Genomic DNA, 21,052 nt, shown 5'->3' with positions numbered 1-21,052 from the left:
TATATATATATATATATATATATATATATATATATATATATATATATATATTTATTTATTTCACATTGTTTTCCATTATGGTTTATCACGGGGTATTCTCTGTGCTCTGCAATAGGACCTTGTTTGTCCAATCTGTATGTAATAGTCTGGGTCTACTAATTCCAAACTGTCAGTCCTTTCCTCCCCAACCCCTACCCCCACTTGGCAACCACAAATCTGTTCTCTATATTTGAATTTGTTTTTATTTCATAGATATGTTGATTTGTGTCATAGTTTATGTATTTTTGTTTTTTAATTATTATTTTTTTGGCTGCGCGCACAGCATATAAAAATCCCCTGACCAGGTATCAAACCTGTGCCACAGCAGCACTCCAAGCCACTGCAGTGACAATGCCAGATCCTTAACCTGCTGCACCATAAGGGAACTCCTGCATTATATTTTATTTATTTATTTATATTACTCAGTGAATTTTATTACATTTATAGTTGGACAGCAATCAGATTCCACATAAGTGATATATGATATTTGTCTTTCGGACTTATTATGATCATCTATAAGTCCATCCATGTTTCTGCAAATGGCATTATTTTCATTCTTTTTAATGGCTGAGTAATATTCCATTATGTATGTACCACATCTTCTGTATCCATTCATCTGTCAGTGGACGTTTTGTTTGTTTCCATGTCTTAGCTATTGTAAATAGTGCTGCAATGAACACTGGGTTGCATGTATAATCTTTCAATTTATAGTTCTCTCCAAACATATGCCCTGGAGTGGGATTGCTGAATCATATGACTATTTTTATTTTTTAAAGGACGCTCCATACTGTTGTCCCTAGGGGTTGTAGTAATTTACATCCTTACCAACAATGTAGTAGGGTTCCCTTTTCTCCACACCCTCTTCAACATTTATTATCTGTAGATTTTTTGATGCTGGCCATTCTGACTAGTGTGAAGAGGTACCTACACTTCTCTAATAACTAGTGATGTTGAGCATTTTTCATGTGCCTATTGGCCATCCGTATGTCTTCTTTGGAGAAACATCTGTTTAGATCTGCCTATTTTTCAATTAGGTTGTTTTTTTGTTATTGAATTGTAGGAGCACTTTGTATATTTTGGAAATTAAGCCCTTGTCAGTCACATACTGAGCAGTCTTGAGCATGTCAATCTCAGGATCTTTGGTTTCCTTCCTTGAAAAATGTGGAGTATGCGTACCTTAGAGAGTTGTCTTATTTGTACTACCCTTGACCTCTCACTGTCTTAGAAAGAACTCTTTGACCACTACCAAAAAGAATAGAGTTATTGTTTAACCTATGCCAAACCAGGTCACTTTTCTATAGGACAGACCAGATGATTGATTCTTCTTCTTACTCATTGGTCTTAAACCTCCCAGACCTTTATTTCACATGCCAGGAAATCATTATCCACACACATTTAGATACCTACACAGACAAAGGAAAAAAATTCTGACAGCCAGATGTTACTGGATATTCCCATACTTGGCATCCTTTGGAAAAAGTAGAATATTTCTCTTTTCATCTGCATGTTTGCTATTATGTCAATCAAGTCATCCATGTAGCTTTGATGATTCACTTTGACTTCTTTATTCTTATAATTAGATTTTAAGTGATTATAGACAAGGATTTGGTGATAATCATGGTGATGACAGTGGAGGTGACATGAATTTTCAATTTTTTTTTTGGCATTTATGGATGAATTTACCTAGCAATCCTACAAATAAAGAAGCCCTAGCTATTATTGCCTCCTTGCTAGTCCTTGAGCATGCCAAAGCCACTCCTTGCTCGGGCCTTTGCATTTGTGGTTCCACCTGCTAGGAATGTTCTTCCACCATATCTACGAGGCTCGCTCCCTTGCTTTTGGCCCCTGCCCAGACTACCTACATAAAAGGCTATCTGTTACCCAGCCTTTATCCTGCCTTGTTTTCCTTCAGAGCATTTCTCACCATTTGACATGGTTACCGTTTGCTAGACATGTATTATTTCTCTCTTCCCCAGTAGAATGTAAGGTTCATGAGAACAGGGGCTTTGTCTCTTGCTGTTTTCTGTGTATTCCCAGGTCCTTGAGCATAAATATTTATTGACTGAATGGAGCACCCATTGTGGATGTGTCACCATGTCAAGTGCTATGGGTGGCATGTATTTCACATGCAGTGCTTCATTTGCTCCTCATGATATCTCCGTGAGCTTGGCAGGGCAGAAGTCACCATCATTGTTTATAGATATGAGACTGAGGCCCAGGGAGAAGGTTTCCCAAGGTCAGGGTCTGATAGCCCCACCGAGCAGCAGAGCCAACTTAAGCCCTTGAGCAACTGAAGCCCACTTAGGGAGATGCCCACATACAAAAAGTTACCATAAAAAGAATAAACATCCCCAGTCACAGCTGATAACAGCCAAAGGCAAGAAGCTTAGGCAGTGGTAAGCGGTCAGAGAAGAAGTACTGTATATGGTGGTTGATCCCACACAGGTTGGGTTCAAATTCTGGCTCTGACGCAGCGTGACCATGAGCAAGTTACTCTAGTACCCGAGGTCAAGGTCTGATAGCTCCTCAGAGCAGCGGAGTTCTCTCTACTCCAGGTTCATCATTTCTGAAGGGAGAATAATAATAATATGGGGCATTATTATGAAGATAATGATCAAGTGAACTGTAGAGTTGCTGTGAGGATTAAATGAGTTCATATACCAGGTACTTAAAGAAGCACATCGAAATACTCTACAAATGAATATATTTATATAATATATATGTCACCTATTATACTATATGTATACTATATATAGTAGAAGTGCTATACGGCGGGGAGGCAGATTGAGATCCCTCTAAGCCAAAGGGGCTGGAGAAAGGGTGTTGTCCCCTGGAGAACCTAACTGAGGTACACAGGAAAGGGTGGCTCATGACCCCGGCAGCACCCCCTTCAATGCAGCTGAGTCCATCACACATGGAGAAGACAACCCCTGCTCCCTGATTCTGTTGATAGGAAGTCCGTCGATATTGTAACCACAGAGAAAGTATTTGCAAAAGACAAAAAGCAAAGTCCCCTCCTTTTAAACAATGTGCATCTTAGAGCCCACACCGAACACTTTATAACTCCACATAAAAGTCACTGACTCACAGAGCTGGCCCTTCTGTCAGATGCCACTAGTCCAGCAGAGTCCAGCATTGGTAGAAATCAGTGGGAATCCAAGTTCTGCCTGTCACATGCCTGAGGTGTCTGGGCAGAAAGAACTCTCCACAAAGTACAAGTCTGAAAGTTCCAGGTCATCAGACAACCAGTAACATGCTGATGAGATACATTCAACACCTGGGGTCCTCCTGCATGTCACGGAAGCCTTTGGGGTCCTTAAAATATTAATGATGGGCTTTTAAGAATGATGGGCAGGTCAGTTCAGATGACTCAAAAGCACAAAGAAAAGACTGAGAGCTGCTAATGCCTTGTTGAGAGAACTGTCAGAATCACGTGCTTTCCATATGCACAGAGAGGGAGTGATGTCATCCAGGCCCTGGGCAGAAGCTTCCCTCTGTAACCCCCACAGATGGCCAGCTTCCTCCACATCCTCTCCCACAGTCGCACTTTTCCCAGGCTTCTGAATTTGGCAAAGCACCCTTCCTTGCGTGGCCTGGAGGCAGAGGACGCCGTGGCAGGGTCGCATTTTATCCAGCTGCCTTTGCCTTTGACACATGCACAGAGGGCAGGACTTTGCCCTCCTGGAGGCTGTTGCCCTCAGCAGCCTGGTGCCCATGTCAGTTTTGCCAGTCGCTTCTTGGTATTGGATCAGGTCCACGCACCCCCCGCTCCCAACAGTTCCAACACATGCCCGTTTTCTCTAAGCGTTCAGACTCCGAAACCAGACTGCCAGGCTGTTAACCTTTCTGATCCTGTCTCTGCCACTTCCTCACTGAGGACCCGGGGCCAGTTACTTAATGACTGTGAGCCCGCGTTTCCTCACTTGAGAAACAGGTCACATAAGAGCACCTATTCCTCCTCCGTTGTAATGATGCGTGGATTGAGGACTGAGTTAATGGATGCAGAGCTCCATACGCTGAGCGCTTAGTAGGCACTCTGGAAATGCTGGCTGCTCCCGTTTTCCCAACAGATCCAAGCCCAAACCGGAATTATGCAGGTTTGTGCCAATTTCCCAGTTCTGACTGTTATCACCTGAGTTGTGAGCCGAAGCATATGTGTTCATGCTTTGGGAAACTGGGAGTCAAACCAAGAGAAGATCCACGAATTAGATTTACTTCTCTTTTCAGCAAAGGAGAACTAGCAGATAAGAGCTTGTTGATGTTGAGTAGAAGAAGAAACCTATTTTATTTTTTCACTTTATTTTAAAAAGAAATTCCAAGTGATACCAACCAGAGTTCAACGCCCAGCACTTGCAGGCCAAGCAACTCACAACGATAAACTTTTTATTTCACTCGATGGTTCCCTCTTTAAGTTCTGCCATTGAATTAGGTCACTGTTTTTCTCCGTTTCTTGAAAGTTATTTTTTACTTTTCCTAAATTGCTTCCGTCTCTTCTCCTTATTTCTCTCTGACTTGAAAATAAATTTCCAACTGTCTTCCCCACCAGTGCTCTCTCGTTCTCCCACCCTCTGGATAAGAAGAGGCTTTTGGAGCCTTCATTCTCCGCTCTCCACCCCTCCTCCCCTCCCTGGGATGAATCCTCTGGAATGTTCACCCCACACCATCCCCACACACGCCAGGCTTCTTGATGTTGCTCAAATAGTTTATTACTTTCTTTCTAGGAAATGATTCGATTTTTCCTTCTATTATGTTCTTTCAAGAATTCTTATTTATAGCATTTACTTCACATTCCCAGTCCATGTTATACCAATATAAGTAAGTATAACTATATAGAGAGGCAATATATATCTATATATATATCTGTGTAAATATAGAGTTGAATGTGGATGTATATCTTAACTATAGAGGCTATATATATATCTGTGTATAGAGAGAGGCTATATATATATATCTGTGTATATATAGTTATATATGGATATCTATCTGTAGTTATGTATCCATATATAATATATATCTAGCTATAGAGAAAATGTATAGAGAATCCCTCTGTGTGTGTGTGTGTGTGTGTGTGTGTGTGTGTGTGTGTGTGTGCATGGCACAATGCTGGTTGCTTGTTTTCTTCCTTCTTTGCCTCGCTGAAATCTTTGTTTGGGTGCATTTTCTGTGTAGCTAGATTTCTTCTATCAGCATTTTTGTCCAATGAGATACTTGGATGAGGTGCATTCTGAACCCTTGCATTGCTTGGATGATGTTCTTTGACCTGAGAAGTGACAGGGAGCTTGCTGGTGTACAGGATTCTTGGGGTGCCTTTCAATAGCCTGTAGGGGCTATTCCGCTGTTTTTGGTTTCTCGTGCTGCAGCTGGGAAGACTGAAGCCAGGTTCATTCTTTTTCTTTTCTTTTTTTTTTTTTTTTTTTTTTTTTTTGTTCTTTCTGTCTAGGAGGTTCTGGGTTGTTTTATTTTCGTTCCCCTTGGAGATCTGGTGCTTTTCAGAATGGCTAGATGCATGGGTCTTTTCTCATTGATTCTTCCTATCCAAAAACATGGGTCTGTCTTCTATTATTTGTTTAATTGTTTGCTTATCTCCATTTGCTCCTTTTTCTCTGTCCGGGACTTTGGATGTTCACATCTGGTACGGCTGCCTCTATTTTTCCAGTCTCTCTCTCTCTTTTTCATTTCCCTTCGTGATTTCCATCTATGCTCTGTGTCTTTGCTTTGCACTTGAAATGGTTTTCTTTTTTTTTCTTGTCTTTTTAGGGCCACACCCAAGGCACATGGAGGTTCCCAGGCTAGGGGTCTAATCGAAGCTGCAGCTGCCAACCTGTGCCACAGCCACAGCAACGCCAGATCCAAGCCTCGTCTGCGATCTACACCACAGCTCATGGCAACACTGGATCTTTAGCCCACTGAGCAAGGCCAGTGGCTAGTCAAATTTGTTTCTGCTGTGCCATGACAGGAACTCTTGAAATGGTTTTTCTAATTGATTTTTCCTAATGTTATTGGTTTGCTGGATCGACCACCTTGCCTTCAATTCCTTGATAGAAATTTACAGGTTTTTTTAGCTCAACAATCATTTTTAGATCAGAAATTGCCCCTGTGTGCTGCACAGCCGTCTTCATAAGTGCACCTTTGGGTTCTGTTCACATGGACGCCTTCCACACACGTTCTGTCCATTTTCTTTGCTGCCCACAGGCCGTGTTATTTTATGCGCTGGGTTTATTTGGGCTCCAATGGTGGCTATGCGGCAGCCCCAGCAGTGATGGAGCAGTGATGTGCAGCAGGCAGGTTGCTTGTTTCCCAGCCTCCCTTTGCTGTTTCAGCCCTCAGCACACCTGTTCTGTTCCCTTGGGGCTTTGGAGGGGTGGGCAGGTCTTCCTGTGCAGTGTGAGGGTGGCTGGATGGGACTTTCTAATTCTCTGGAGAATAAACTCTTCCCAGGATTCAACGCTATTCCATCTTCACTCCAGGGCTCTTTGGCCTTTTTTCCCAGCCCCTGCTAGACAGCCCAGGAGCCCGAGTCCCAAACCTCCCTGCTCCAGCTGTTGGTGAGCCCCGCCAGCCAGTGAGCTCACAAGAGGCATAAGGATTGGATTTGGGAGGGAGAAGACTTTTGCGTAGGTCTCTCCAGAATCCACCTCTAAACAAACTATTATTACTTTGTATTTATGAAACCAAATCACAGCTGTTATAAAAACGAATAGTATAGAATTGGGAAAAGTAAAAGAATTTCCTTATTTCTGTCTATTCTTCCAGGGTTGTCATGGTTAATAAGATTGGTGGGTCTTTCAAGTATGTTTTATTTACTTACATATATACATATATTTTTTGTTTGTTTTTGCTTTTTAGGGCTGCATCCGTGGCATATGGAGGTTCCCAGGCTAGGGGTCCAATCAGAGCTACAGCTGCAAGCCTGTGCCATAGCCACAGCAATGTCAGATCCGAACCGCATCTGCAGCCTACATCACAGCTCACGGCAACGCTGGATTCTTAACCCACCGAGTGAGGCTAGGGATCGAACCCGCAACCTCATGGTTCCTAGTCGAATTCGTTTCTGCTGCACCACAATGGGAACTCCCTACATACATATTTTTTAAAAAAATGGGATTACACTATATATATGTGTATATATATATATATATATATATATATATATATATATATATATACTGTTTTGCAACTTGGGTCTTTTCACTTAATTTTTTAAGACCTTCTGTTTTATATACACAATTTACATTTCCTTTAATAATTGCATAACTGCATGGTTTTCAACTGTGCAAATACCAAAATGTGCTTAATGGATGTCAATAGTTTTCTGTGATATGAACAGTGATGGTTTGAAGAGCTCTGCATACATCTAAGGGTCTTTCTGCAGAGCAGATGACTAGATATGGACTGTGTAGGTCGAAAGATACATGCCTTTTAAATATCAACAGCTTCTGCCAATTTTCCCCCCAGAAAGGTTGAGCATGTTGCTTTCCTGTCGATGGAATATGAGAGTTGCTGTCTCTCATCCTCTGGCTGACCCTGTATTATCAATTTTTCAGTTTTTATAAGTCTGATAGATTAAAGGTCATATCCTGCTGTCGCTTTAATTTCAATTTTTCAATTGTTAGTGAGGTGGCGCCATTTTTTCATTTGCTTCTTGTCCCAGTGTGTTTTTTTCTGTGAATTACTTCATGTTGTTTTCTCCCCTTTACCGATGAATTGTTAGTCTTTCTCTCTCTCTTTATTTTTTTGTCTCTTTCTAGGGCTGCACCCACAGCATGTGGAGGTTCCCAGGCTAGGGGTCCAATCGGAGCTGTAGCCACCGGCCTACACCACAGCCACAGCAACACAGGATCTGAGCCCTGTCTGCAACCTATACCACAGCTCATGGCAACACCGGATCCCAACACCGGATCCTTAACCCACTGAGCAAGGCCAGGGATTGAACCCGCAACCTCATGGTTCCTAGTAGGATTTGTTAACCACTGAGCCACGATGGGAATTCCTCTCTCTCTTTTTTTAATTGCAGTCAGTTTATAATATTGTATTAGTTTCAGGAGTATGGCAAAGTGATTCAGTTTTATATATTTTTCAGAATATTTTCCACTATAGGTTATTACAATATACAGAGTTCGCTTCCCTGTCCTATATACTAAATCCTTGTTTATTGATTCATGCATAGTAGCGTCTATCTATAATCCCTACTCCTAGTTTACCACCCCTCTCCCCTTTGGTAATGAAAACTTTGTTATATCGATGTCTGTGAGTCTGTTTCTGTTTTGTACATAAATTCATTGGTATTACAGAATATTTGGACCACTTCTTGAATCTGCATGTGGCATCTGCGTGCAGGGGCCATGCTAACTTTCTCTGTATTGTTCCAATCTTAGCACACGTGCTGCCAAAGTGGGCGCATTTGTCTTTTTCTTGATTTGTAGGAGTTTTTTCTAACGTGAGGTACTTCCATGTCTGTCATTTGTGTTGCAAAAATGCTTGTGTATTGTTTGGGGTGGTTTTTGCTATATTGGCATGTTTAGTTCTATGCTGTTTTATCAACCTCTTGACCTTTTTCCTTTGGGTTTCAGATCTTGCTTGGAAAGATCTTCCTCACTTTCACTTTTTTTTTTTTTGTCTTTTTGCCATTTCTTGGGCTGCTCCCACAGCATAGGGATGTTCCCAGGCTAGGGGCTGAATCGGAGCCATAGCCACTGGCCTATGCCAGAGCCACAGCAATGCAGGATCCGAGCCGCATCTGCAACCTACACCACAGCTCACGACAACGCCAGATCCTTAACCCACTGAGCAAGGCCAGGGATTGAACCCGAGACCTCATGGTTCCTAGTCCGATTCGTTAACCACTGCACCACGACGGGAAACTCCAAGATCTTCCTCACTTGTAAAGATGTTACCTATGCAAAGAATTGAGTCATGTTTTCTTCTTGTATGGCTTTATCTTTCACATATAAATCTTAGATGTGATTTATTTTGATGTGAGGAGTGGAGAAGAGATCTAGCTTATTAACCTGTTAGTTTTTTCAACTATTTAATCTAACATCATGATTAGAGTCCATCTTTTTGTGACTCAGCTGAAATGACTCACCTTCATCACAGACTAAATTCCCACATGGCTGGAACTTCTGTTGACTGATTGATGGTTTGTCCAAAAGGAGAGCCTTGCAAATGAGCCATTTTGAGAGCTGGACTTCAGATTGAAGGCCACTGGTACCCAGGAAAATCCCCAGGACAGTAAAGTTGGAATTGCCTCTCTTGCCTCTGCTTGGCTCCCCTTCCACGCTCATCTGCCTTTTTGCTATTGGTTACAGATATCTGAGAAATATGGGCTTCCCGTGGAGAAGATAACAAAGCTTTACAAGAAAAGCAAAAAGGGGTAAGAAAGAAACTGAACTTAAATTAACTTCCATGTCTTCAGCTCATTTTTCACTTGGGTTGTTAGTTTTTTTGCTGTTGAGTTGTATAAGCTGTTTGTATATTTTAGAGATGAAGCCTTTATCAGTTGCATCACTTGAAACTATTTTCTCCCATTTTGTAGGTTGTCTTTTTGGGTTTTTTTTATGGTTTCCTTTACTGTGCAGAAGCTTAGAGGTTTGATTAGGTCACATTGGTTTATTTTTGTTTTTATTTCTGTTGCCTTGGGAGACTGACCTAAGAAAACATTCGTACTTGCAAATCAGATATGTCTACATGATGCCTTTAAAAAAACAAAGATGGTACGCATCTTTTGTTAGTTCTGTGGTCCACCTTTTATAAAAAATTGTGTCATCCTTCCACAGGAGTGCTAGGCAGCTAACACCTGCCATGCATTTTCGAAGACCTCTAATGGGGGAGGCGGGGGAAGTGTGTTGTCATGACGTGAGCTGATACGCCCCCTCCAATGACAGAATAGAGGGGTCTGGAAGCGGTGGGAGCATCCTGGGCAGAGTCAACATGTCACCCTTTGGCAGAGAGCAGGGTGTAGAGGGAGCCACATGCTGCTCTTGGGGTTGGTTTCAGAGCAGCACAGTAGGGAAAAGAAGGATTCAGGGCAAAGGGGATTCTTCTGAGGTCTGTATGAACCAGATAATAGGAATGTCTACTGGACCTGTTGTTCTCAGCGTTAAGAATAATAGCGCTCATTTATTTGGTGTCCAGTAGGTTCTGGGCTCCCTGCTAAGTGCTGTATGTGCTTTGCTCTATTACCCCTCACCACTCAGTGGGGTAGATTCTTATCCCTGATTTACTGCTGAGGAAACTGAGACAGATGGAGGCTGAGCATCTTGCTCCAAGTCTCATGTTCGGTAGGGGAAATGCCGATTGGAACGCAGGTCGTTCAAACCCCAAAGCTCCATGCTTGGCTTCCACCTTTTTGCTGTCTGCTGCCTCCAGCCCTCCCAGGGCTTCCTGTGGAGGAGGCTCTAGGTGTGGTGGGCACGGGAGCTGGCTTTGGTGCCAGAGGAAGGTCTCCATTGAGTCAGCTTCTGGAGCTCTTTTCTTACCCAAAACCCCCCAAAACCACACAAACAACAACAACAAAAAAAATAGAAAAATGGGTCTTTAAAACTCTTCTCTGAGCTTCCCAAAGGAAACTGATTATCTGGGGTACTCAGGCTGAGTGATAGGGTCTCTGGGTTGATTTAGAGTCAAACAGGAAACCCTTTCCACTTGAGCCCTGGTTGAAAAGCTCAACAAAATGCACATTACAAGTTCTTTCCAAGGTCAGTGCAAGAGGCCGAGTGTAGTCCTTTGATGGTGAGATTTGAGTGGTGTCTTAAGGTCTTACGCTGAGCAGAAACCCTCAGTGCCCATGTACGTGCTGATGATAACATTTCACTTCCATTGAGCCCTGCATCAGGCCCTGGGCTAAATACTTTAATCCTAACAACCACTCTTTAAAGCAGGGTTGTTATTCTTATTTTTGCAGAAGTATAAACCAAGGCTCTGAAAGGCTAAACAACTTGCCTGATGACACATATCTGTAAAAATGATAGAAAAAAGTTCTCAAACTAAGATCTGTCTGACTTCAAAGAAGGAGACTGGCTCAAGGGCTTCTATCATGGATGGGCCCTGGAAGTTGTTGGGTTTTTTTTTTTTTTTAATTAAACCCACCAGGGATGGTTAACCGAGGAGTAGGTCACATGTGGTAAAATAAAAATTCAGAGCGAGGCAAAGCTAGATCCAAAAACCAAGCTCAGCCGTGAAGCTGAGTGAACTTGGGACATTATCTGACCTTGCTGAGCTCGGGTTTCTCATTCGCAACATGACGGTGACGGCACCTGCTGTCAAGGTTGCCCTGAGGATTGAACACGAGCCACTGGAAGATTACCCTATGCTCAAAGAAGGGCAGCTGAAGCTGTGGTTTATATTCCTCTTCCTCAGAAGTACAGAGTACTTAGAAAGAATGAATTTTTGAGAGGCAAGACGGTTTAATGAAAACACTCAGGGGCCTAACTCTTTAGGTCCCGGCCCTGTCAGTGGCTAACTGTGACTTCAAGCTCTGTTCATTTACCTGGGCTGCAGTTTGCCAGTCGAGAAAGCAAAAGGTTTGGGTGGAACGACCTCTGAAATCCTCTTTCCTAAGGAGCTAGTTCTGAGAATGGAGGTTTTGTTTTCCTCAAGGAGGCTTCTGGCGAAAGAAATACTAGGGGCCGGTGGGGGTGGGGGGTGGGGGGCTCTCCCCCTGCCTGTCTCCCCTCCCTTCCCTTTCCTTCCCCAGTTCTGGCATCATCCTTTGCAAAAGAATGGCCAAGGGAACCCCCAGCCTGCAGCCCGCCCTGGCACCCAGAGCCCCTGGGTGACAAGGCGCCCGGGTGACGGTGTCTTTGTCCCCCTCCCCCGGCAGCATCCTGGTGAACATGGACGACAACATCATCGAGCACTACTCCAACGAGGACACCTTCATCCTCCACATGGAGAGCATGGTGGAAGGCTTCAAGGTCACGCTCATGGAAATCTGAGCCCTGCTGGGCAGCCGCCCTCAGGGCCTTCCTCCCGGGAGCGTCGGAGCCGGGCCCCCCGCACCTGCAGACCCCCCTTACCCTTCTCACCACGGCTGTTACACGCCCGCAACGGGGGCGGCCCGAGGCCCCAAGCCCCCGTTTTGTCCCACCCGGAGGCTCGTGCTGTGGCGCCCAAGCCGAGGCCCCCGGGAAAGGGGGTTGCGGCTGTCACGTCCTTATTTATTGTCCCCCTCGTCTGGAGCCCGGGGCCCAGGCCCGCAGGGACGGTGCAGGTCCATGCCGGCTCCAGGGGACACCGTCCAGCGTCCCAGGGCCCCGGCGCCCGTCCATGAGTCCTGAAGAGCCCTGCGACATCTGCCTCTGCCACCCCACCGCCTTATGTCGCCGTGGTCTCCAGACTCCAGGGGGGCTGGACAGAATGTGATGCCTCCCCGGGCAGTTACCAGAGGTGCAGGGGGAGGTGGACACCCCCCACCTGGTCAGGAGACTGCGCTGGAGAAGCTCACCTTGCTGCCGCCTCCAGGGGTTTCCAGCGAGTGGCCACCAGGCCGAGGCCAGGGCGACATGCAGCCAGCGTGTAAGTAGGAAGGACGCCAGAAGGCGTGCCCAGCCATCGTGTACATAGTGTTTATAATATGGCAATAATATATTTTACAGGGGGTGTGTGGGCATGTTTACTGCTGCTGCCTAGGGGAGGCACACACCCGGACACTCCGCTTCCTGCAAGAGGTTTCCCCCTCTGTGCTGTTCAGGAGACATGCTGGGGAAGGGAAGTGGCCTTTGGAGTATCAGGTGGCCAAGACGGCTGCCAAGGGGGGTGCCAAGACGGCTGCTCCAGTGGATGCCCCCCAGGGCCTCGGTCCCTCCCCATGGATACTGCCCACCTGGAGGCCACTGAGCTGCTCTCAGGGTCATGCGCTTTGCCCGCCTCTCCCTCTGGGCTGAATGCCTAAGGTCTCAGCTCCTGCGGCTTTGGGGTCAGCATTGTCCAGGCTTCCTGGGGAGACTCCAGGGGGACTGCCATCAGCCCCGTCGCCGGGCTGGCTGCAGTAGGACGCCTTGGCTGCCCTGAGGATCCTGGCCCCTGGCGTGCCTCACAGTTTACAAGCACGTCCTTCATCTCAAGTGGCCCCTTAAAAGCCCGACGGCAGAGTCCTGAGAGCAGGGCCAGCAGCTCAGCTCCAAGCCGCTGGGCCTGGAGAGGCAGGGGTTGGCTGCCCCGCTGCCCCTGGCTGCTGGATGAGGAGGGAGGGCACCAGAAGGGCCCAAGAGCCCTGGCTCTTCTGCAACCAGCCTCTGGATGAAGCCTGGGAGAGAATTGTGCGCTGGCAGACGGAGAGGAGAAGAAAGCAGCCCCCAGTCACAGCTTCAGGAAGCCTCTGGGCCACTGTTCTCTTTGAGGGGACAGGTACGTGGTCGAGGGGGTTGTGTTCACCCTGGTGGGTTGAAGCACTAGCTTTCTGATAGCCAGGCACACCCCCCACCCAAGGTTACACTCTAGGACAGGTTCTAGGTAAGGGTCCAGATTTGTTTGTAAAGCACTTTGATGTCTTTTGGGGGTAGAGGGGGCTTTCTTTCCAAGGGCTCCCTGCCCTGAAGCCCAGAGCCTGAGGGACGGGCTGCCTCCAGCCCAGCTGTTTGTCCTGAGGCTGTTGCAGAGGCTCTGGATGGAATGGAGGGCAGGGCAGGGGCTGGGCCGATCTCTAGGTGTGGTGACGGGGCACCTTTCTGTGCATCTTCTGGACACAATTATCCCTCCCTGCGGTGCCAAAGGTTTGCATCCTGGATTCAGCCCTCCTCCACTCTGTGACTGCCACGCCCTGGAACGGCTTCTTAGGGACCTTTCTAGGTACTAATGGGGGCTCGGTCCCAAGATGGACAGATTCAGTGTTGGAACCCCCCAGTGTACCATGCACTTGGCATGCTCCTCGCCTGAGGCGTGGCTTCATACATGATGGGCAGACGTCGTGGTGAATCGTTCTGAGCCAGGGCACAGGCCTCCAGCGCAGGGAAGACAGAACATCTCTGGCAACCTGACACAGGTTCACTGGCCTTCCCTCTCCAGCCTCTATGGAAAAAAAATGTTTGCAGGTCCTGCCCTAGGCAGAGGATGAATCAGAGATGCTTCTGCCTTCATCCCAGGTCCCTGGGTAGTCACTGTAGTGACCACTGCCAGCACAAAGCACATAAGGTCAGTGCCACCAAAGGGTGTGGTGCATGGTGTCCCCTCCCATCTGATCTGTCCCCATTTCACCACGTCTCCTCCGCCTTCTTGGTGTGCCTATGGCTTAGCTTTGATGAGCAGAACTATTCAAGCGAAAACACTCCAGAGACACAGGAAAACCTGCACACTCTTTTTTTTTTTCTTTTTTTTGTCCCTTAAATAAATAAGCTTAAAAAAAATACGTGTTGGATGAGGGACATGCTGAGGGACATGTAAAACAAACAAGTGTTTTTCTTATACTTACTCCAATTGCTGAGACTTTATGGGTATTTTCTTATGGGACCAAAAGAAAAATGCAGTCAGATATCATCTTGGAATTGAATCCTAAAAGACTAAAAAGCATGTCTCAGTGCAGAAACTTAGCAAGCATGAACTGAATCAAACATTTCCTACTCATTTAAAATTAGGAAAACACAACAGAAGCAGAGGGTTTGTGCCAAATTCTATGAGCAGCCCTTTTTTAAAGACAAGCTAGGGAGGTTGCTAGATGGACACTTTGCTCTCGTGTTCATTTTTTTTTTTTTAAAGGCAAATGTAACTTAATAGTTTTGTAAATGGGAGAGGGGGAATCTATAAACTATAAATACAGTTATTTTATTTTTTGTACATTTTTAAGAAGAAAAAAATAAATATTCATACCGTAAGAGTAAACACGAGTGTCTGATGTTTTCTGGGAGGTGGGCGTTGGGGGCTTTTTTTGCCTGATTGGAACGACACCTCTGTGTGAGCTGGGATGATCCTAGGCTCCCTTTGGGCACTTTAGGTCCTGGGCTCCAACTCAACAGACATTTCCTTTTCCTGTGGCTTTGTTGTGCTCCACCCCAAGGTTAAGAGCAGAGACCCTATGGCCCTGGTGGCCCTCTGCACCAACCAGAGTCCTAGCACCGGGGGGAGAAAGGGGTGGTGGCACAGAGTGCCGTGTTCTCAGAGTGATTGTCATGGGCATCCCAGGGCTGTCTGGGACCACACATGGCCCATTACCTGCCCCCCATCCCCACCCCGATGCCCAGGTGCCCAGGACCTAGCTAAGTCCTGGACCTGTGATCATCACCCGGGTGCAGAGACACCTGCTTGAAATGAATATTCCCATTGGTTATACCCTTGCTGGGGACATCTTTTCCCTCTGCAACAATTATCATTTTAGGTGGCTCTGACTGATACTCTACGGCCTTGAAAAACAATGCTCTTTCTCTTGTCTCTTCGGCCACCTTAAAAAACAGGACATTTCAGGCACGTGCAAAGCATAGTCCTGACAAAGATAAGAGAGCTATGTGTGAAGCATCTCCACTCCTTCCAAAGAAAGTTCTCGTGATCGCCTCTTACCTTGACTGAGCAAGGATGCGGAGACGACTCCTCACCTGGCCTTTGCCCCCTGGTTGTCAGGAGGGTCTGCGTGGGGCGGGGGGGTTGGGTATTGGGACAGTGCCCTGAAGAGAGGAGCCTCATGCTTGAACATGTGCTGGAAGTTAACAGGATAGCCTCCCACGGGTGTGGAAATGCAGGTGCAGGGTCCCCGCCACCTTTTCACCACCCCTGCTGTGAACACGTGGCGCTAGTCACACTCAGTGTTTGTGAGCATCAGGGCCATTTCTGGTCCAGAGAGGGACACTGTGTGAGATACAGAAAGACCGCTCCTCTAGCTGACATTCAGCCGCTTTTTCCTACCTTGACGCGCGCTTTGCTGAAGGCAGGGCCAATGGCAGCAACAAGAAACACACCGTGACCTGAACTGGCTTTGAGGCTGTGGGCTCCGTCTCATGGCATCTTCTCTACTGACACCTCTCCAGTTGAGAGGCCCAGAGTGGGGACAGGGGGATGTCAATTTCCCACCAAAGAGGAAGTTGCCTCCATTTCTCCTTCTGTTGCACTGAATGATGAGGCTAGAGTCGTTTACAGCTCTAGCTGCAAGGAAGGAGAGGAGGTGAGAAGAAAGTAAAGGCTAGGAGTGGAGCCAAGAAAGGAAGCCCCCCCCCCTTGCAGACCCAGGATGCTTCAGGACAGGGCTTCGGACCAGCAGACCCCGTCCCCCCTTCCCCTTGCACAAATCCTGCTTCCTTTCCTTATGTCTCTGAGGCAGAAACCATGCCCAGCAGGAGGCCAACACAGATAGCAGCTGGCCCCTCCCTCAGGCACAGGCTCAGCTGGAGCAGTTTAGGCATGGACACCTCATTTCCAAGTCATAGTAAACAACCGACATACTTGGATGCCAAGCTGGAGCCACATAAAGTCAACCAATGCAGGACCCACGCCATAGGAAGGGAGTCATAAATATACGTACCCTTCAATGCCCACGTGGAGAGTGCCCCGGGGGCATACGGATGAGAGGGGACTGCACCCTCTGCGCCCCTTCCCCACCCCAAACCAGGGGATGAACAGTCGACCACTCTGTAGCATCCTTCAAGCCACTTTATTCCCGTCCCTTGAACATCACAGGCCGGCTTGATCTCAGACAGAACAGACTCCATTTCCAGAGGTCCCGCCACACAGCAGCGACACTGACCAGCCCCACACAGGAGTGACGTAAGCCTTGAGCCATTCGGCCTTTTGGGTGCTACTGAGTCCCTTGGCCACACTCAAGGGCACTGCATCAGATGTACAAAGGCCTTGTGAGGCAGGGGGAGCATGAGGAAAACAACCCTCAAAATACAGACAGGGTCACGGGCAGGCCAGGATAGGGATTATTCTTCATCCATCTCGAGCTTGTCAGCATTCATCAGCCATGAGTCTGATCTATTTCCTTTTCTTTCTTTCTTTTTTTCTTTTTTGGCCATCCCATGGCATATGGAGTTGCTGAACCAGGGACTGAATCCGAGCCGGAGCTGCAACCTACATCATCACAGCTGTGGCAACGCTGGATTCTTTCTTAACAGCTCTTCGGGCTTCTCACTGCAGCTCTAGGTTCCAGGGACTGAATCTGGCTCAGTATGATGTCAAGACTGAGGGCAGAGCTCAGGCGGGCTTTCTCAAGCATTAACTGACTCCACCATCTCAGGAAAAACTAAAAGGAGGAACTGGATCTTCAATTAAGTGCGGGAGAGAAAGTGGGATGCAGCTCCAGGACATTGCCTATAGAGGGCGTGGTCCCCTGCCCCTCTGCATGCCACGCTTTGGGTTAATAATTCCCTAGTTGTCAAAACCAGATTTTACCACTTGGCCAGTGGAGGAACTCGGCAAGGTTCACGGTATAGAACCACTATGAACAACTGACAGAGGAAGATGATTTTACAGAGTCCAACTCTCAAAATCTCACCCGGCAAAGTTGTTTCATTTCGGTCCACTGAAAAATCCGATGCTAATTCGGATGTTCATTATCAGTTAAAATGGAATCGAGTAACACACAGGAATCTGGAGGTTTAAGCAGGCTCAGCATCATCTTCCTCATGGTTAGGAGTCTCTCTGTGGTTCATGGTCTACCCAAGGAGTGTGGCCACAGCCAAGGGGACCTCTCTGCCTTCTTGAGGCACATTCTCCCCATCTCCAGCCTTAACTGTTTGGGCTTCCCCATGCCTATTGCTTGTGCTAATGTGACTCACCTGCGATCGGCAACTTTCACTCTTACCTTCCAATTCAAATTAGGGTGTATGAGGTCATCAGACCAAACAGAAACTCAAATTGGGTTATCACTTCTGGAAATAGAAATCTGCATTCAGAAAACGTAGAAATGGAAAAGACTTCCAAGTCCCCATAGCGGGCCTTGGAAATCACAGACACACCTGACTTGCTGACTTCAAGATGAACCAGATGACTGCCCAATCTCTGACTCTCTTAAAGGCCACTGGGGGCATGGGAAAGTCAATATTCCAGCCTACAGCTGCCTAACCATGCATGTGGATTAAAACATTAGGAAGTCTTGAGGATTTTTGCCTTTTGGGGTCGGGGGGTGGGGGTTGGGTGGGGGAAAGCGTCTACAGAGTTATTGATCTGCTCGGAAAAGCACCACACTTCCAATCTAATACTATCGACGATCTGCTGGGCTGGGTGGGCAAACCCACATTTCGAATAAACAAGAACCTTCTGGTGCTGCAGTTGACCCATCCCACTCTACCTGCCCCACTTCTGGAATAGGTGCTACCACTGGAAATGCATTCAAAATGAAGGTTGAGCCCTGGTCACGATTACTTTGTACTTTTCTGGAATATATAAAATATATCTGTTGATTGGTGCATTTGTGCAGACAGATATGACTTTAAAACAAGACAGACATTCCTTATAGCTGGCTTGCTTCACAATAAGCTACTAAAAACAGTCTTCTGTAATAAGATTGTATTAGTGCTCACTAAACATGCATTTCATTTAAACAAGGCAAAACACTTAATTTGGTCTGCAATACCCAATATTTTATATACAATGATCTTTTTTTTTTTTTTTTAAATCACAATAGGCAACAAGATGGGTCTGGTTTTGGAATACAAGTTAGCATTTGCATTAAGTTTCCAAAGAAATTCATCTTAGCTCAACTCATGTAAACCCGGGAAGAAACAGCTGAGCCATCCTTTAGCCATCTTTATCCTCTCCTCTATTAATTTACCTTGAAATGTTCACAGCTTAGTAACTACAGCCTGCTGGGGAAGAGGGTAGGGTGGGCCTCTGGGGGGATCCCCCAGGTCCCTTTAACAGCCTGGCCCCAGAGGATTCCTGGTCCTTGGGGAATCCAGCTTCTGGTGCCATCAACCTTAGGGCATGTGTGACCCAGGTGGGGAGTTTCGTTTTTCAAACAAGCTGCTCAAGCTTGCAATAAAATCGCTGGACTGGATTGGTTTCCCTTCTCTTGCCTCCCCAAGTTTTCAGTTTTCGAACACAGACCTTCCAATCAAAGGAAAAAAAATAATAATAACGATGAAAAGTCGTCAGAACAATGAACACCACAAAGTCTGTGCACGACAGCACTGTCCATGCTCTCCACAAGCGCGGGGGGGGCTCTAGACATTCCCACGAAGCGTCCACGACAAAAGAAGCTGAAGGCGGCACGGAGGGAGGTGCGTCCGACCACATGGGGAACAGCATCACCGTCAATATCGTTTGGCAAAACAAAAAAAAAATTTGTTAAAAAGAAAAATCCAAAGAGAACACAAGCAGCTCTACCATTCGCGGGCTGCCGGGCTCAGAACTGGCCGGCGCTGCTGGGGTCGCACTGCAGCAGGCGCACTATGGACGGGTCGCTCTTGGCCCCTCGGATGAACTCTTCCAGGGAGAGTTTTCCTAGAAAGCAAGAGGATGGTGAGCGGCAGCTAGTGGCACGGACACATAGGGTCTTCTTGCTGCATCTTGGGGGCAGCGGCGGCTCACCTTTTCCTGGGGTCTCACCGGCCACTAGCCCACCCACCCTCCGTCTTTCTGAGACCCTGGGGGGTAGTGCTCGCTTGGCATCGCACCGCCCCTAGCACAGTGGGCGGCTTCCCCGAGAGCGCCCTGCGTGCGCCGCCCTTCTGGGGGGAGGGTGCTGGGTGGCCCCGAGGTGGCCCCTGCCCTCGTGGCTCTTCCAGCGGCAGGCGCCCTGGAGGGACTCGGTGTCTGTGGAACGGATAGCGCTGACACCTTTCAGAGAATGAGCTGGGCTCCAGCAGCACCAGGGCCGTCCCCCTGGTGTAACCCAGTCCTCTGGACTCCTTTGGGCCAGGTCACTGGGGTACACCTAGGTTTGCTGCAAACGTTCTTGCCCTTCCCGCCCCCCGCCCACTCCCTGCATGTGGGAGGGGGGCCAGAACAAACACCTAGGCGAGGGCTCCTTCTTATGGACAAGGTGTGAGGATGGCCGCCCTTCCATGCGAGGTGAGACGAAAAAGGGGTTCGTGCTCCAAGCTGAGGGGAGCCCTGCCGGGTCCCTCCCGTCAATCCCGAAAGGCTGGAGGAGGGAAACTGGCCGCCTCCATTCCTACCCAATGTCCTTTTCTTTCCTGCCTAGGCTGGAGTATGTATTACATTCTCTTCCAGCACTTTCTCGCCTCATACTGTTGGAGGGAGATGCGCTTCTCCCCCATTCCTGGTGCAAACGTCAATTCTGCACTCAGCGTGTTCATCCGCTCTCGCGTTAACCCTCTGCACGCTTTGGTGCCCAGGCTAACTTGCTGGGGGCCCAGGCTTTTCAAGTCAGTGGCCAGGGGTTAGATGAAAAGAGCTTCTACCAAGAGGAATATAACAGGAGACTCTAGATGAAGGCTCTGCTCCAGCGCCCCGCTGTGGAGTCCAGGAGCTCTGAGCTGAAGCACCCAGTCCCCAGGTTGGGTGGTCTGACCCCATGCAGACTTGAAGCCCTTCCCTGTACAGCACCCACTCCCCACCTCACTGCCCCCACCCTCCCACTCCCTGCCAGCCTATTTTTTTTTTTTTTTTTTTTTTTTTACCCCAAGGCTTTCCCTTAGGAAAGTACAGGGTTCTTAGCAGTGAGATGTATTTGGGGAATGCTGGTCCAGTCAGGGCTCTGTGACCCTATTGTGGCCAAGTCCCAGTGGAGAGGCTCTAATTCTTGCAGGGAGGGTTACATCCTGTGGTCCTGGGTCTTCTCCCATCCCCCACCCCTGTTCTAAAGAGGAGGCTGGGCCTGGGGCAGGATATACACCCACCTGTGCTCCCCGGGAGCAGCAGCAAAATGGGCAGTTTAATGTCAGCGAGGTTATCCTTCTCTTAAAAGAATGCTGTTTGTTTAGTCTTTGCAAAGCAAACTATTCACTGTGAATCAAGGCCCACAAAGAAATGGGCTGTGATGGCACCTTTGTGGAAGAACAAAGTAGACAGATTGGCCTGTACCCCTCAAACCTACATTCTCAGGCAGCTGGTGCCCAAGGGCACAGAGATAAGAGACGGAGGCTCACTCTGCCACAAACAAAGCCTTACAGTGGCGATATATGCGTGC

The 21,052-nt window shown here is 47.5% G+C and overlaps 2 protein-coding genes across 23 annotated transcripts in view; one reads left to right on the top strand and one right to left on the bottom strand.

Annotated features, from left to right (window-relative positions):
* The window catches only part of GRHL2 (grainyhead like transcription factor 2), a 196,607-nt gene extending 179,409 nt beyond the window's left edge, over nt 1–17,198 (top strand). For 3 of the 6 annotated variants that reach the window (XM_021090600.1, XM_021090598.1, XM_021090601.1), the window contains exons 15-16: nt 9,348–9,412; nt 11,861–14,849. In XM_021090600.1, coding sequence (XP_020946259.1) covers nt 9,348–9,412; nt 11,861–11,975 — 180 coding nt within the window. In that variant the 3' untranslated portion in view covers nt 11,976–14,849. Of the gene's footprint in view, nt 1–9,347; nt 9,413–11,860 lie in introns of all 6 variants that reach the window. The other 3 variants (XR_002343689.1, XM_005662935.3, XM_013996569.2) reach the window with 3 other exon arrangements.
* The window catches only part of NCALD (neurocalcin delta), a 445,133-nt gene continuing 440,673 nt past the window's right edge, over nt 16,593–21,052 (bottom strand). For 15 of the 17 annotated variants that reach the window (XM_005662922.3, XM_005662927.3, XM_021088582.1 and 12 more), the window contains one exon: nt 18,451–19,401. In XM_005662922.3, the coding sequence (XP_005662979.1) occupies nt 19,304–19,401 (98 nt within the window). In that variant the 3' untranslated portion in view covers nt 18,451–19,303. Of the gene's footprint in view, nt 19,402–21,052 lie in introns of all 17 variants that reach the window. The other 2 variants (NM_001244466.1, NM_001244465.1) reach the window with 1 other exon arrangement.

This window comes from Sus scrofa, chromosome 4, assembly GCF_000003025.6.
Source record: "Sus scrofa isolate TJ Tabasco breed Duroc chromosome 4, Sscrofa11.1, whole genome shotgun sequence".
NCBI lineage: Eukaryota > Metazoa > Chordata > Mammalia > Artiodactyla > Suidae > Sus > Sus scrofa.
Note: the sequence above shows the minus strand (reverse complement) of the source record. Positions and strands in the feature narration are given on the sequence as shown.